The sequence below is a fragment of the Balearica regulorum genome, chromosome Z, assembly GCF_011004875.1.
Source record: "Balearica regulorum gibbericeps isolate bBalReg1 chromosome Z, bBalReg1.pri, whole genome shotgun sequence".
Classification (NCBI taxonomy): domain Eukaryota; kingdom Metazoa; phylum Chordata; class Aves; order Gruiformes; family Gruidae; genus Balearica; species Balearica regulorum.
In genome coordinates, this window is record NC_046220.1 from 4,717,503 (window position 1) to 4,732,073 (window position 14,571).

The 14,571-nt window shown below is 35.4% G+C and overlaps 1 protein-coding gene across 1 annotated transcript in view; it reads left to right on the forward strand.

Annotated features, from left to right (window-relative positions):
* TMEM161B (transmembrane protein 161B) overlaps window positions 1-14,297 on the forward strand; it is a 46,058-nt gene extending 31,761 nt beyond the window's left edge. Inside the window, 4 exon segments of the mRNA XM_075739351.1 lie at window positions 1,471-1,584; window positions 2,627-2,801; window positions 4,933-5,029; window positions 5,858-14,297. Coding sequence (XP_075595466.1) covers window positions 1,471-1,584; window positions 2,627-2,801; window positions 4,933-5,029; window positions 5,858-6,135 — 664 coding nt within the window. The 3' untranslated portion in view covers window positions 6,136-14,297.
* The last annotated feature ends 274 nt before the right edge of the window (window positions 14,298-14,571 follow it).

The window sequence follows — 14,571 nt, forward strand, 5'->3', positions numbered from 1 at the left end:
AAAATTATTAATATGAATCTTCCATGTATATAGGGAGTAAATTTGGGGATTTTTGGGTAAACAGAATAAAAATAATCTGATATCCCTTTTAGTTTTGATAGCTGGTTCAATTTTTTTTCTTTGTGCATGGAAGGATATCGCTGCTATGTTTTTGAGTCTTAATCAATTGGTACCATTTTCAGTACACATTCCCTCATTTTTCAGAGCTTTCTTCAAGAGTCTTTCAGCCTTTCCCTCGAACTCAAATAAATAAAGGGGCTCTTGCCATCTTTTGGCACATTCCAGTCCATTAACTCAGCAGGATTCTTAAATAAGTAGAAATTCAGGTAAAATGCTTTCACAAGTTACTGAAATGCTTTGGACTGTTCTTTGAGGCTGTGGTGTTCCCTAGCAACACTGAGTAACTTGCTTATTTCTTCATCTGAAACCAATGATTTAAGCGTGTATGTGTGATGACATCTTCTGAAACCTGCAAACATTTTAATGGTTTTAGGAACCTTAATAGTTTGAAATCAGCAAGGTCTTGTGTTCTTTAGAATAACTTTTGATTACATCAGTTTTCTATAGTGTAGAAACACTTCGATTGGAGATGGAAGTATAGACAAGCTGATTCTGTTAGTGAGGAAGCACTGCAGTAGCAAAACCACTAAATCTACAGCACTGAAGTCTTCAACTGTTTTTGTTTCATTTCAGTAATGAAAAATGATTGGGATGTGGGATTCAGAAATGAAGAAGGATATTAATTTCAAGGAAAACTCCAGAAAACTATCTCCTCTTCTTAAATTCTGCTGTTTTGTACTCAAAGAGTACAAAAGAGTACTATTTTTACAGTAACTGTGCAGTTTTGTACAATGCTTTTAAAATGGAATAGTTAGTTATGCTTGCTTTTTTTTGTCCGAGTATCTTTAATTGAACGTAAGCATCAAGTTTCATTCAGTCAAGGTTCCTAAGCAAAAAAATCTTCATTAAACTGGGAAATCTGACCTCTGAGAACTTTTCCCCTGGTTTGCATAGCTAATGGAAATTAATCTGAGTACATTTTTAGTAAAGCAAAAAATTAGTAATATAGCAACATATTTCCCATAATTATCTGAGATGCTGACTTTCTAGATTAAAACTCTAATAGCTAGTGCAGTTTGCTGTGCCATGGTAAGGAAATTTTTAACAACTGTCTTTTACTATAGTGTGACATAATGCAGGTAGCTCCTTTGGTTAGATTGTTAGAATATCTGAAAACTTGATTTATTCAAAAGAGTACTTAAGGCACAACCAGTGTGATTTCACAGTGTGTTGTTGAAACATAAGTCATACCTGTAAAGTAGGGAAGTAATTTTCTTATTTACCTTTTTCCCAACTATTTTAAAATTTGGATTCTTCCTCTTGAATCTGTACCACCACTTTCAACAGTATGGTAATTGTATTTAATAACTTCCCCCCCCCCCCCCCCCCCCTTTTTTTTTCTTCTTTCAGAACATTGCTACATATAAACTTCTTGGCACCTTTATTTATGGTTCTACTGTGGGTAAAGCCAATCACTAAGGACTACATTATGAACCCACCTTTGGGCAAAGAGAGCGTCCCTTTGTAAGATTTCCTTTAAAAATTCTTTCTGGGGTATTGAGAACAAAACTGTAAGTCTTAGTAGTGCCCTGTGAAAGTCATAGAAATGTGGAAGACTTGAAATTTAATAGTATCTACTGTCAAGGATATTGTGGAAGTTGCAGCTGAGCTTTAAAGGGCTTCTATTATTTCGGGAGAATGAGAATTAGTTGCCGAGTATTGAATGGTAAGGTGGTAGTTCCCAAAGAGCTGCTATCTTCTGTCATCTCCTTGGCAGTGATGGGTTGGTCTTCCTAGGGGTGGAGGCCACCTTCAGGAACCTTGTATCTTATGTATTGGTGTAGGAGCGGAGTGGTTTCACTGAAGAGAGTCTAAAGTATTTAAAACATAAAAAGGGAAAGGATTTTCAGGAAGAGCAGTATCTGAAATCAATAAGCAGCATAGGTGATTGTCATTGTTGCTATTAGTCTAGATAATACAAAATAGTATTCAAATAGACTTGGAACAGAAATGATTGGCTGACGCTTTTATTGCTTTCTAGGTCTAAGGTATGCTTCTAAGATGATTCTGTGACCACTGGACTAACACATAAAATATTACAAATACACATATTTTGTGCTTCCGTTTTGTTCCTCAGTTTATCTTAAAATGAGGGTTGTGCTATAGAAGGGTATCTAAGCAACTGATATACACATTTGCTATCTGGAACTGTGTGTCTCAAAACCTGTAATTATCTGAGCAAGTTTGTCTGTTAGAGTCCTGTCTTCATTGCTCAGAATTTAAGCATTTAAGTGCTGCTCTTGTTTACAGACAAATGGATATTAATTTGGCTCTATAGCTGTAACAGGGCTACTAAGAAGGCACAGTAGAGAGAGAAGCAGAGGGCAAAAATGAATATTACTTGCATATGAACATCATAAACTGTAGATTGTATATTAAGTATTTTTGGCAATATGCTTCAAGTTTTCTTTACAAATGATACAAACAAATAACTCCATAGCAGTAGATGACCTTTGGAAAACAGCATTACCCTTTTTTTTTTTTTTTTTTTTTTTTAAATCCACAGAATGTCAGAAGATACATTTGACACCATGAGGTTGTGGATTATAATCCTGTTGTGTGCTTTACGGTTGGCTATGATGCGTCATCATTTACAGGCCTATCTGAATTTAGCCCAGAAAAGTGTGGATCAGATGAAAAAGGAAGCTGGCAGAATAAGTATGGTTGATTTACAGAAAATGGTAAGTATGCTCGCACTGAGGTTACGTGTTTGGAGCGTTCTGTCTGTACAAATGCTTTTTTCCAGTTTGTTATGTCTTCTGTGGCACTAGAGCTGATATCTGAATGAAGCTTCCTAAACTGTATCTCCTATAAAAATAGCACCATTACAGATAAATTCTGCAAACCAAAATATGGAGAGATGTATCATCCATTTTATGCAGATGGCTTAAGTTGTTGCAAAAGATCCATTCATTAATTGTTCTTTAGAAATGTGTAGAAATACGACGTGTTTCTGTTCAACATGAATAGATCTTGGGGAGTGCACAGGGTGTGTGGTGATCAACATGGGAAGAAAAAAAGTTAAATTTAGGTAGAAGGGTAAAATACTGTTATCTAATCCCAACTATGTTTTTTAAACTGAGGTAAAATTTAAGTAAGGCGGTTATATTTTGGGATAAAATGAAACGTGTTTAATTCTGTCAGACCACTCAAGTGCATTAGCCTAGTTACAAAACTGTCTGCCCATGTTGTTACTATGTCAAAGGGAAAATGTCTTTGATTTTTTTTTTTAATTTTAGGAAGAGTAATAAAACATACCACCAACAGAGGAGGTAGACATTCATAAGCTTGTTGTAGAATGGTGTGTGTTGTCTGCAAAATAAATTTCTAGTGTCGCATGACAGTGCTGCCTGATGATCTTGCTGAGTTGGGGTGTATTGCAGGAGGAATATTGAAGTATGTTATAATACAAAGATTCCTCTCTTAGGATTGTCATTATTACTTACAATCTTGTCCTTGGCCTCACTGAGTATCTGAAGGTTGTCAGTGGACTATGCAGTAGTTATTTACAAACAAAGCGTCTAGCAATTTGCTTTGGAAAAAATGTTAGGAAATACAGGTAGCAGCTACTTGTTAGGACAGAACTGTGCTGGGAATGTATAATTTTAGTTTTGGGAGCTTTCACCCCATCTATAAAACAATAATGTCTTCTCTATGTCGTGCTTCCTAAATCCATGTATCTAGTATCTCCTTATCTTCTCTTTAAGAAGGCCTTGGCCACTAAATGAAGTCATGTCTCGTTTACTAGCCACGTCTGCTTTATTGTCCTCTGGAATTTCAACCAGTTGTCTTTCCTATCTGTCATCCTACAGTGATCGTTACCTTTTAATTTGTTCTTTTTACCATATTCCATCAATTATCTTACAATATTTTTTGTCTCATACTGTTTTCTTCTCTCAGTGTGATATTATTTTTTCTTCTCATGTTAGTTTTTTGATGCTTGCTCATTATGAAGCCCTTTGAGGTTTTAGAGATATTTCCAAAAATGTCATGTCTACCTTAATCTTTTTGCCACCTTGTATTTTGTTCTTTTGTAAAATCCCCTTAGCTTTATTTCGTTGCTTGCTATTGATTTTATGACTTTTCCTTCTTTGTTTGATCTCCTGCTTTTGGTCAATAGCTTATATAAAATATGTAATGTAACAATCTTGAGAAAGATGGAACAGATTTGGAGCAGGAGGGGGGATAAATCAGAGTGGAATTCAATGAACCATAATGTATGCCTGAAAGAAAGACCATTTAAATGCTATTGTTGATCAACTACTAATGAAAAGCGTCTTGTCACTGTTTTTTAAAATACTGTTGGAAATCTTAAAATATCTTGCTTTTGAAAAGGGACTGTGATATTAACCATACTTTTGTTTACTTTTTATGAGGCTTTGGACCATGACTACTACTTCATTTTTGAAACGGGGTTTAGTTTGTAAATCACTGGGGACTTCAAAAATTAAACATATATTTAGCTTTGATTCTGGTGTATTGAAATGGGAATCTTTGAATGATGACATGCAGTTTGTAGAAGCAAAATTGATTCTGTTTGTTTTAACAGAGCTGATGCTTTTAATTATTTCCTTTCAGCGCTTCCTCTCAGGTTTGTAAATGTCCTGAAACTAGAGTTCATTATAAGGAATTTTTTCATTAGGTCTTTTGAAGACAATATGTCACATGCCAAGACATGCCAGAAAACTTTTAAAACAGCTTTAAGGCACAAGTATTGTTGTTTTAATAAATTGCTTGTTTTTCCTAGACATGTTCATAAAGCTTTGCTTTGATCAGCCAGAACTCACGAATTACTCTCTTCTGTTTTCCCAGGTGGCTCGGGTATTCTATTATCTTTGTGTAATTGCACTGCAGTATGTTGCACCATTGGTAATGCTCCTTCACACAACTCTGCTCTTGAAAACACTAGGTAGGCAAAATTGGATCAACAAAAATGTGTTCTGTTCTACACCAGGCCTTTATATTTTCAGCTTACTAAAGAGAATTAGAATCTACGGGTACTTGCAATACAGAAATACAGTGTAGATTCTGTTACTTAAAACATACTGATGTATGGCTTTTAAGCTACCCTCTTCTGCTACTGCTTTTGACATCTTTCAATTATATGCTAATTTGTTTGATTTGTTTCTGAGAAATTGTGTAATACGACAAATTAAGCTGTTTACTTCTGTTGAAATATTTGTCACTTTAAAAGTGAATTGTATAACACATTGTTGATTTAACCTTATGAGCATCTGTTAAAGGAATTTTTTTCAGCTTTTCAATCTTAACTGGGCTTTTGAAACAGAAATTGAGATATGGGGTGTTTTTCTTTTTTTATTGTGAGGGATTGTCTTTCACAGCCTGCCATGCAGTTGTGGCATTCTTTTTGCAAAATGTCAACAGAAAGAGATAGGCTTTATTGGGCTGTGATTCATCCCATTCTGGAGTAGACATCTATATCTGGTGAGATGAATCGTACCCAGCACTGACAGGGGTCCCAAGGCAGCTATATCACATGTAGATGTAAGGATGTCAGAAGGTGAGATGAATCCTACCCTAACAGCTTGCTACTATGATCAGGAAGCAATGTGGGTGAATACAGTTAGTATTTACTAAGTTATAAAAACTTTTTTTTTTTTTTTTTTTGTGTGTGTGTGTATGTGAAAAATATATCTAAGATGCTCTATAGAGTGATAGAAATAACAGAACTTGAATTCAAGTCTACAAAAATATGTTACTCGTTTCTTTTTAACAGGTAATTATTCTTGGGTCATCTACCCAGAATTGAATTCTGACACTCCGGTAGAAAACAGTCTGCTTCCCAGTTCAGTTTATTCTGAGTCTCCACCTGCTGATGGAAAGATGAAAGTAACTGTAGTACAAATAACAATGGCTTTGGGAAGCCTAAAGAATATTTTCACTCCTCTCCTGTTCCGGGGACTCCTGTCTTTCCTCACCTGGTGGATTGCTGCTTGCCTCTTTTCTACAAGCCTTTTTGGGCTTTTCTATCACCAGTACCTGACTGTGGCATGAACAGGTCAACTGACACAGCAAACGTGAGGTCAAATACTAGATACAAACCCAGGTACCCAAGAGGAGATGAAGAGAAAAGAAGAAAACTATGTATGAAGAGAAAACATATCAGATTTTTTTTTTTAAACACTTCCTCTGTGTTCTCAGGGTGAATATTCTTATAATGTTTAAAATCACAACTGGGTTTGGTTTTTTTTGTTACCCAAATGGTAGGTAACTAATTGAATTATAGTATTGAGACTGACGTTATTGTGTCACACATGGTGGTGAGCGTGCTGAAAAGATATGACCTCTGAGGATCTTGGTTTCCATAAACAGCAAGCCAACCTCAAAACTTTGTGTTTTAAGCATCAAAAGTCAGTGACTGAACTGTGTTAGAAGGGTACTGGTTATAGTGATAGTGGCCGCCTATCAATTAAATCTTGAAACTGAGCCATACAATGGAAGGAGATAGGGGATTTAAAAAACAAATTCTGTTGGATAGCTATCGATCACTTTTCTCCATGAAAAATGAAATAATCCAACAGGACAAAAGAGATACTGTATATTACAGTAAGGAAAGTTGTATAAATTTAACAGGAACAGATGTATGGACCTGACAGGTATTGCTGCCTAAATATTTTGCAGGAATACTTGTGCAGCAAGAGGAGAGTTATAAAAAAATACATTATTTTGGTCCCTGCAGTCATTTTGAAGTAATGGCCATCCATATGGTGCTAATATTGATCCACAGATTCCATTTGGATCTTTTAAATTTCTTATTTTCAGGTAATAGATAAATTCCATTGAATTCACGAAATAATAGAAGATTAGCAACACCAATCAGACGTTTCAAAACAAAACAGTTTAATCCTGCTGACTGAGAGTGTATGTATCTGTGTAATGTACATATAAATATATATTATATATTAAATATATAATATATATGAAGTTATATTAAATCTTTATTTTAAATTACTGAATGTATCTTGCAGGGTTGTGGGAGACGGATGTATGTGTATCTAGTAATTTCAAGATCCCTTTTGAAATGAAAATTAAATTTTTTTGAAAGTTCAGTTGAAAGGGCTATTTGATTTTGGTGCCTCTTCAAAGGTACTTAGCTATACTAAAGAACTTATGCTCTTTTGGAAGAAATGATCTACTTAAACTGTTAAATCTTGAAATTTCTGCTCTGTCAGATTGTCATCTTTTGCCACTCTAATCTGTTATAACTTGGCCATACATATAGTAACAACTAATATCTCTTGGCTTTAGAAATAGATTTTTCTGTATAGTAAAACAGCTGTAGTAAAGAGGAGCAAAGCATTAACTTTACAAGTTTTGCTTAACTGGGGGGATAGATTCCAAGTATAAAACCATTGCAAAACAAAGTAGAATGACGATTTTTCAGATGTTTTGTGTAACTGCAAAACAGGAATGGGAATTTATATACAGTAGCTTTTTAAAAAAGTTAATAATTACACTTTGCAGAGGTCAGTGGTTTTTTTAACTAATACTAGCTGTTTTTATGTTACTGTTCTTTTTCTTGGAATTTGTGTACTTTGGCATATAATAAGCATTTATAAATGGAAAAGCTTAACTAAATATTTAATATGTAGCAAACCTACCATATGGGAAAATGAACTGTCAGTGAATGCAGAAAATCAAGAATTTAAGCTGGTGATAAACTGTCTTACTATGTTGAATGCCTTTTAAGTTATTTATTAGTTTATAAATTGCATTTACTGATACTAGGGGAAGATTTGTGTACACCAGCTAGAACCTACCGCATGCGTACGGGATGTCTGAGAACACCTTGCATGATTCTACCGGTTTCATTGCAGTATAGTATTTCAGTGCTGCTGGTGCTGCAAGTTTTGTTTTTTCACACCATCTCTTCATAGCTAATGGGGACGAAGGCTTAACTGTGTGAATTGGCCTAAAGAAAAATATTTGACTTCATAGATTCAGATCTCCAAACATTCCTAGGAAATGTCTTTCAGATGAGTAGAATGACAAAAATATGACAGGTCCAGCAATAATGGACCCACTTTCTTTTAGTTGGAGATGTATCACTACTAGTAGAATTAATTAAGGCCAGCTTTTAAGTTATAGTTAGGTATCTAATGTTAATGTTTTATTCAGGAAAATAAAACAATATAGCGCAGTTTGATTCTGATAGTGAGTTTCTTCGGCCAAGTTCACTATATAGGAGATGTAGCCCTTTGTTGCAATTTGATGGGTAGGAATAAACTTTGGATGCTGGAAAAGACCTCAAAATAACGTTAAGTAACAGCTGCTCTTGGCATGGGTATTTATTCTGAAAGCTCGTGAGTAAAAGTGAACTGCAGTTACATAATATTGCATTCAGCAAAGGTAATTGTGTGTGTAGCTGAGCTTTGCAGAGCTTTTGGTAAGAGCTCATGCTGTCTTATTCTTCAGATGTTGCACTGATTGCAGTGAAAAATAGGCACCTGGATGTTGTTAATGTTAAGATCAATGCTTCTGGCCATTGCTGTTTCCTTGTTCTGCAGAACTGAATGGCTGACCTGGTCAGCAGTCTGATCTGAATGGGAGATGGTCTTTCTTTGGATCCATTTAATCCTTATATGAGTCTAGGAGGCTTATTAAAAACTAAAGTATAGCAATAAACACCTTTTGAAATGTGAGGTGATACTGAAACTAGAGGGAGCATATTGCTATGATTGTGAGCAGTGCTTCCTACAGCTGCCTGATAATGCTCAGAAGTGACTTTTAAAGTAAAAGAAATAGCAGCCCTGATAGTCCTGACTTCCATATATAGTATGTAAGCTTCAGAGGAACATCTGCTCACTTCTTTCGTAAGTTACTTTAAGACAGCAGCTGGCAAAGGCTTTTTTTTGCCTTTTTTTTTTTCATGGAGACCTTTATCAGCACCTGGGTGGGGGGAAGCATCTTAAACAAATGGAAAAGCAGGTAAAATGTGACTGAGAGATTAGTAGTTTTTATTCAGGATTCTTAAACATTTTGTCTTGATTTTTGCTCACTACCTACTTAATTTCTGAGAGATTTTAGAAGGAAAGGTACCTTTGACAAAGATTCAGTGTTTCTTGCTTGCTTTCTTCCTTCCTCAGTTCACGTCTTCCTTTCTCACTCCAGTAATGTGACTTGCTAGCTTGACTCTTTTTTTTTTTTCCTGTCTATAGCTTTTTCTCTAATAGAACTGACTGGGATAAATTAGTTCAGGATTTTATTTTGATTTTTATTGTTTTGGTTTAAATTAATCTATTTTTGAAGGATTACTTCATATAAATAGTTTAAATAACTTTGAATTCTAGCTGAAATATGAACAAACTTGTTAACAATTGTTTAAACCCTGCACTTTTAATATGGAAGTCCCTTTAGACAAATTATTAAGATAGTGATAAATCCAAGTCTTCCAGCAAGTTCATGGAAGTGCAGACATAGCACTTGGGCTATTTCTGAGCTTAGAGATGTTGATTGGGAAAAGGAGAATGGCTTATAACAAACCTGTTCTTCTGCTTTGCAGGTGATGTTCTCAGGCAGCACTTGTCCTCTTTTGATATCCTCTCAAGCTATAGGATTTGCCAGGTTTTGAGGTATTTTTAGCTGCACAGTTTTTCCTCTTCCAGGCTTCTCTTACATAAGAACCAACAGATAAACATGAAAACCAGGTAGCTTCAGTACATATATCTTTGTACAGAAGGACATGCTTTAGAAAATTCATTTGTATGGCAGTTGTTCTTCACCTTCTTTGAGTCACAAGTACTGGAAGATGTGTGAATAGAGAGATACGTGCTTACCTGGGCTGTAAAGTCAACCATACCTACAAACAAAATTGCCACCAAGATACATCAACACAACAATTAGGTAGCATATCCTCGGTGTATACAAAGGTTAGTGAGTGCGGAAATTTCAACTAACCTCAAAGGAACAATTAAAAGTTTTGTATTTTGTCACAGTAACTACAGCTAAATGGTGATAGAGGTCTGGGATTTACCATGTAGAAAATTTAAAGTATCTCATCTGTTGGAAGGGTCCAGAAGGCAAAAGGCCTTATGCCTCTTTATTCCCGAAGACCTCTGTTTTCTTTTTGAACCTTAGCTTGTTTCTCCAGAGAAGATTTTGAACAGTTTTAAAATGCTGTGCTTCATACTTTGTCATATGACACAATTTGCGCGTTTATTTGTTAGCCAAAAACCACCCCACACACGCCTCCATCACCCCCTTCAAGGTTAACCTCACAGTTCATTTTGTCATGACAAAGTTACTGGAATGTTTTAAATAAGACTGAAGAATTAAGTGGATGGTGAAAATGGAAATGTTGAATGAAAATGAGGCCAAAGAAAATTGAGTATTCTCTTGGAGAAATATTTTCTATTATGGCTGAGCAAAATCTTAATAGAGGAAGGCAACTGCAGGTCACTTGTATCCTAAATCAAATATTAAATGTGAATGTTTACCATTATGGGTGAATAAGACTCTTAGTGTCAGCATCTGCAGCCTAAGTCCTATATCCCAAGTGGTAAATTAAGAGCAATATTTTGACCTCACTGATATTTAGCATCCAGGCAACAAGCATTGAATCTGAATGTCTGATCTAATTAAACAAGCTGATACGGAGTAGTCAGTCTGTGATTTGGAGTGATTTTTGTGCAAATAAGTCTTTATGAAGGTCTGCCATGCTTTGTGGCTTTGGAGTGCATTGACTGAAATGGATGGCATGACTAGTGCCACTCCTAACTAGTGTTAGGAGTGGAGATTAGACGGAAATCTCTGTGGATGAGATCATGAGGCAGAGATGTTATTTCAAGGCTGCTTTTACTGACATCTGTATATGCTGCACTTAACTTTCCCCATTTTCTCACTGTGGACTGCCAGGAGAGTAATTGTTTTGCATGCCAGTGTATATGTATTTTTGTAACTTTGATTTCAATGGCATTTTTAATGGAAATTATTTTTAATCCTGATACCATGGATCACCTCTTAATTTTTTTAATTAATATCAGTGCCTGCAACTAGAAGTCAAATACTTCTACACTAAATTTTTTTAAAAACTTGATGTCCAGACCGAAGTATTAACAGTTTTGCAGTTTTATACCGAAGTGTGAAATCCACCTGTAAATACCAAACTTTTTCCATATATGATCATACATCAGCCAAGAATCCTTGTGTGGATTTGCAGCGTTTCTCTGAACAGCATGCTCTCCATATGACTCTTGCTATTTACAAAAGAAACACCTCAGTAGAGTTTTGGGAGTAGCTTTTCTTAGGCTATTTCTATTTATTTTATGATGCTGCTAAGAATTTTTTAAAACCTGGCTTAAAATCTCTTGTGCTGAAAGTCAACCTTGTTCTCTTTTCCTCTGTTTGTTGTAGCTCTGCTTCCCATATATGTTCTAAGCTTCAAGAATGCATATTTATAGTTTTATGATAAACGTAGGACAAAGAAAAATGCACCAAAATTTTTATTTCATTAGTACAGTTCATACCCATGTCATGACGTGCCAACAAACAGTTTTTATTTTTCCTGTCTTCAGTCATTCCTTTGTCCCGTTGCTAACAATCTTGCACATTTTCACTATTTAAGTTTTTTTTCTAGGAGCAATACATATGGGGAAATATTCTGTAATAGCAATTGCAGAAAACTTTGTCTAATGTTTCAGTCTTTCCATTTTTGTGAGCAAATATTAATGTAAAGATGCTATTAAATAATTTAAGCCTAAAATTCCTCATAAGGTAGACCTGTTACAAATTGCACAGGGAACATCCTCCAAGTTGTAAATATTTTACTTTAAACATGTCTCTCTGCTGGGAACACACAAATTCAGTGTTGTTGTTCTGTTAATAGTCTTTTTTTGTCTTTTTAGGTGAAAAGCACATAATACTTCCTACTCTAGAACAAACCTAAGAACAAAACACTCCCCTCCCTTCGTTTCAGTATTTGCCAAATAGGAAAGACTCTGTTATTTATGTAAATCCTAGCTTCCTCTTACTGCTTAAATTACTGTTAAAATATGATTTTCTAGTTACAGCTTTACAAGTATTAAGACTGTCATTGCTTCACAGTGAAGATGGTGTCAAACGGTTATTGCGATATATTGACCTGTCGTGCCTGGTGTTGCATTACCTGCTGTTTCAAAACAAATTATCTCACTTGCTTTATGCTTCAGAGGTTCATGGGGATCTGTGAACAGGAGAGTGCATGTCGGAAAAGCTGGGCAGCTGCTCTAATATTTGGGTTGGGGTTTTGTGGGCATTTTTTTTTATTTCTTTTAACGTTGGTGTGGATAATACTTAGGTACAATTACTAAAAATAATAAACAATCTACAGTAACATTGCATTCTTTTTGTACAGTTAGACTAAAGTGCCTAAATGTGGGTGATCTCTAGACAACACGCTTTAAATTTCTTGTGTGTACCTTTGTAGTTATTTTGCTATATAATAGAAGGTTAACTTTTGGAAAGAAAATGCAAGGACTGCGTGCCCTTAAAATGGAGATTGCTATAAAATTTTTGTTTCCTTTCAGTTTTTGGCATATAGAATGTCCATGTGTGTTCATGGGTTATTAAACATTGGAGGCAAATAAGATTTTGATGAAATCGTTTCCGTTCGTGCTACCTTAATGATAATGTAACAACTTTGTCCACTACCTAACTGGTAATATAAGACCCCACTGCCACTTACGCATTCAGTTTTCTTTTTTTGTGACTGAGGGAAAGGACTTACACAGTTCTGAAAGGACTGACTTTAACAAAGTTATGTAGTGACAGCCTGGGTGTTAGTCCCCAGGCAGGGTGACTTCAGCCAGGTAAGTACTTCAGTGCAGCCTTTCTGAGCTCAAGCAGAAGTTCACCATATCTGCATGGATTTGGGGCACAAAAAGTACAAAAGAGCTGGACTGTGATGTGGCCACTGGCACTGAGCAAAGCGGCCCCGAAAGAAAAGTCACGAGTTACACCTTGTACTGATTTTGTAGAATGCTGTTATTGAACAGTAAAGCCACGCTAACCTTTCAGCTACTTGCCCACCTCCAAGAATGGCAAGAGCTGAAGGTGAAACCTGCCTGGTCTGGTTCAGCAGGGAAATTAAAAAAAGTGAGGAAACAGCAGGTGCCTACTCTTGAGTTAATTCTGCATTCTAAATGTGCAGTGCTTGTAAGTTGAGATGGTGTTGCTGATTCAAATCTACCAAAGGAAGCCTTCCTCAGAGGAAGGCTTAATAAAAGCATCTTGAGCTTTTAGCTCTAAAAAGTGGCTGTAGCAATTTATACTGTATATAGTACTCTGTTTGGGGAAAACTTGCTCCACTAAGCTTACTAAATATTTCCTTACACTATGTGTAAGAAATTCCATTGTGGGTTTTTTGTTGTTGTTGTTTTTTTTCACTATAGCACCCTTAAAAAGCTGGTTTGTCTTGCTTAATGTTACCATATATCAGGCAGTATTTTAGTAATGTGAAAATAGTAAGAATTGGTTTGTTGTCTAAACGCCTAAATTCCTTTAACATCAGTAAATTTTGCAAAGTGAAGCAAGATCATACTTTCTTATTCCTCATTCTATTGAAATGTTATAATTTAACTTTGTTTTTATAATGCATGCATTATTAAAATTAAATTTATACCTATTAGTTGCTAAAAACTACAGCACATCTAAGAGAAACTGTGATACCTGCTGTATATCAACTGCCCATCAACTTGCTTGCCTTTGTAAAGCACTGATCCATGTTAGACATTGAATGTCTACTGCAGTGATGTTCGTATAGTATTTTAGTATCCCTACGTGTACTCTGCATGCTTGGCATTTGTGCACTGTAAAAGGATAGACTGTTTTACAGTACTTTAGGTTTTAAAAAACCCTCCATTATTTTATATAGTGTTTCCCATATCCAAAATAGGACAATTTCTAAAGCCAAAGATCAATAAATGTTTATTATCTATCAGTGTGATTTTTTTCCTATTTTGTATGATATATCCCACTTGTTAACTTGTGCAAAATCTCCAGGTTTGCCAAAGAACATGTGGTAACGACTTTTTCTTAGTTTCTATGCGAACTTACCTTTTTTAGAAATAATTGAATATACCATTTATCCCCATCTTGTTTGGGGTGCAGCAGAATAAACAATTTTCTAGTATAAATGCAGGTAATGTCTTACACGAATATCAGTTTACCCACAAACAACCACTTACAGATTTGATAGAAGTGTTCATTTCTGAGAGTTTCAGAATTAAAATTTGGGAACAATGTAACTTCCGGGGAAAAAGATTGGCTGTACACAATGGTGAGTGGAGGAAATTCTGAGTTTTCTGGTACACTCACAGGATTTATCACCTTTCTTCTTGACTTTCACCTGTCGTGATAGGAAACAATGTAAAAAGGGGTTGTATTTTCTGTCTTAAAATAAGAGAAGTAATGTGTTTAAAAGCACATTACATGGTCTCTTCTATTTGTTTCATC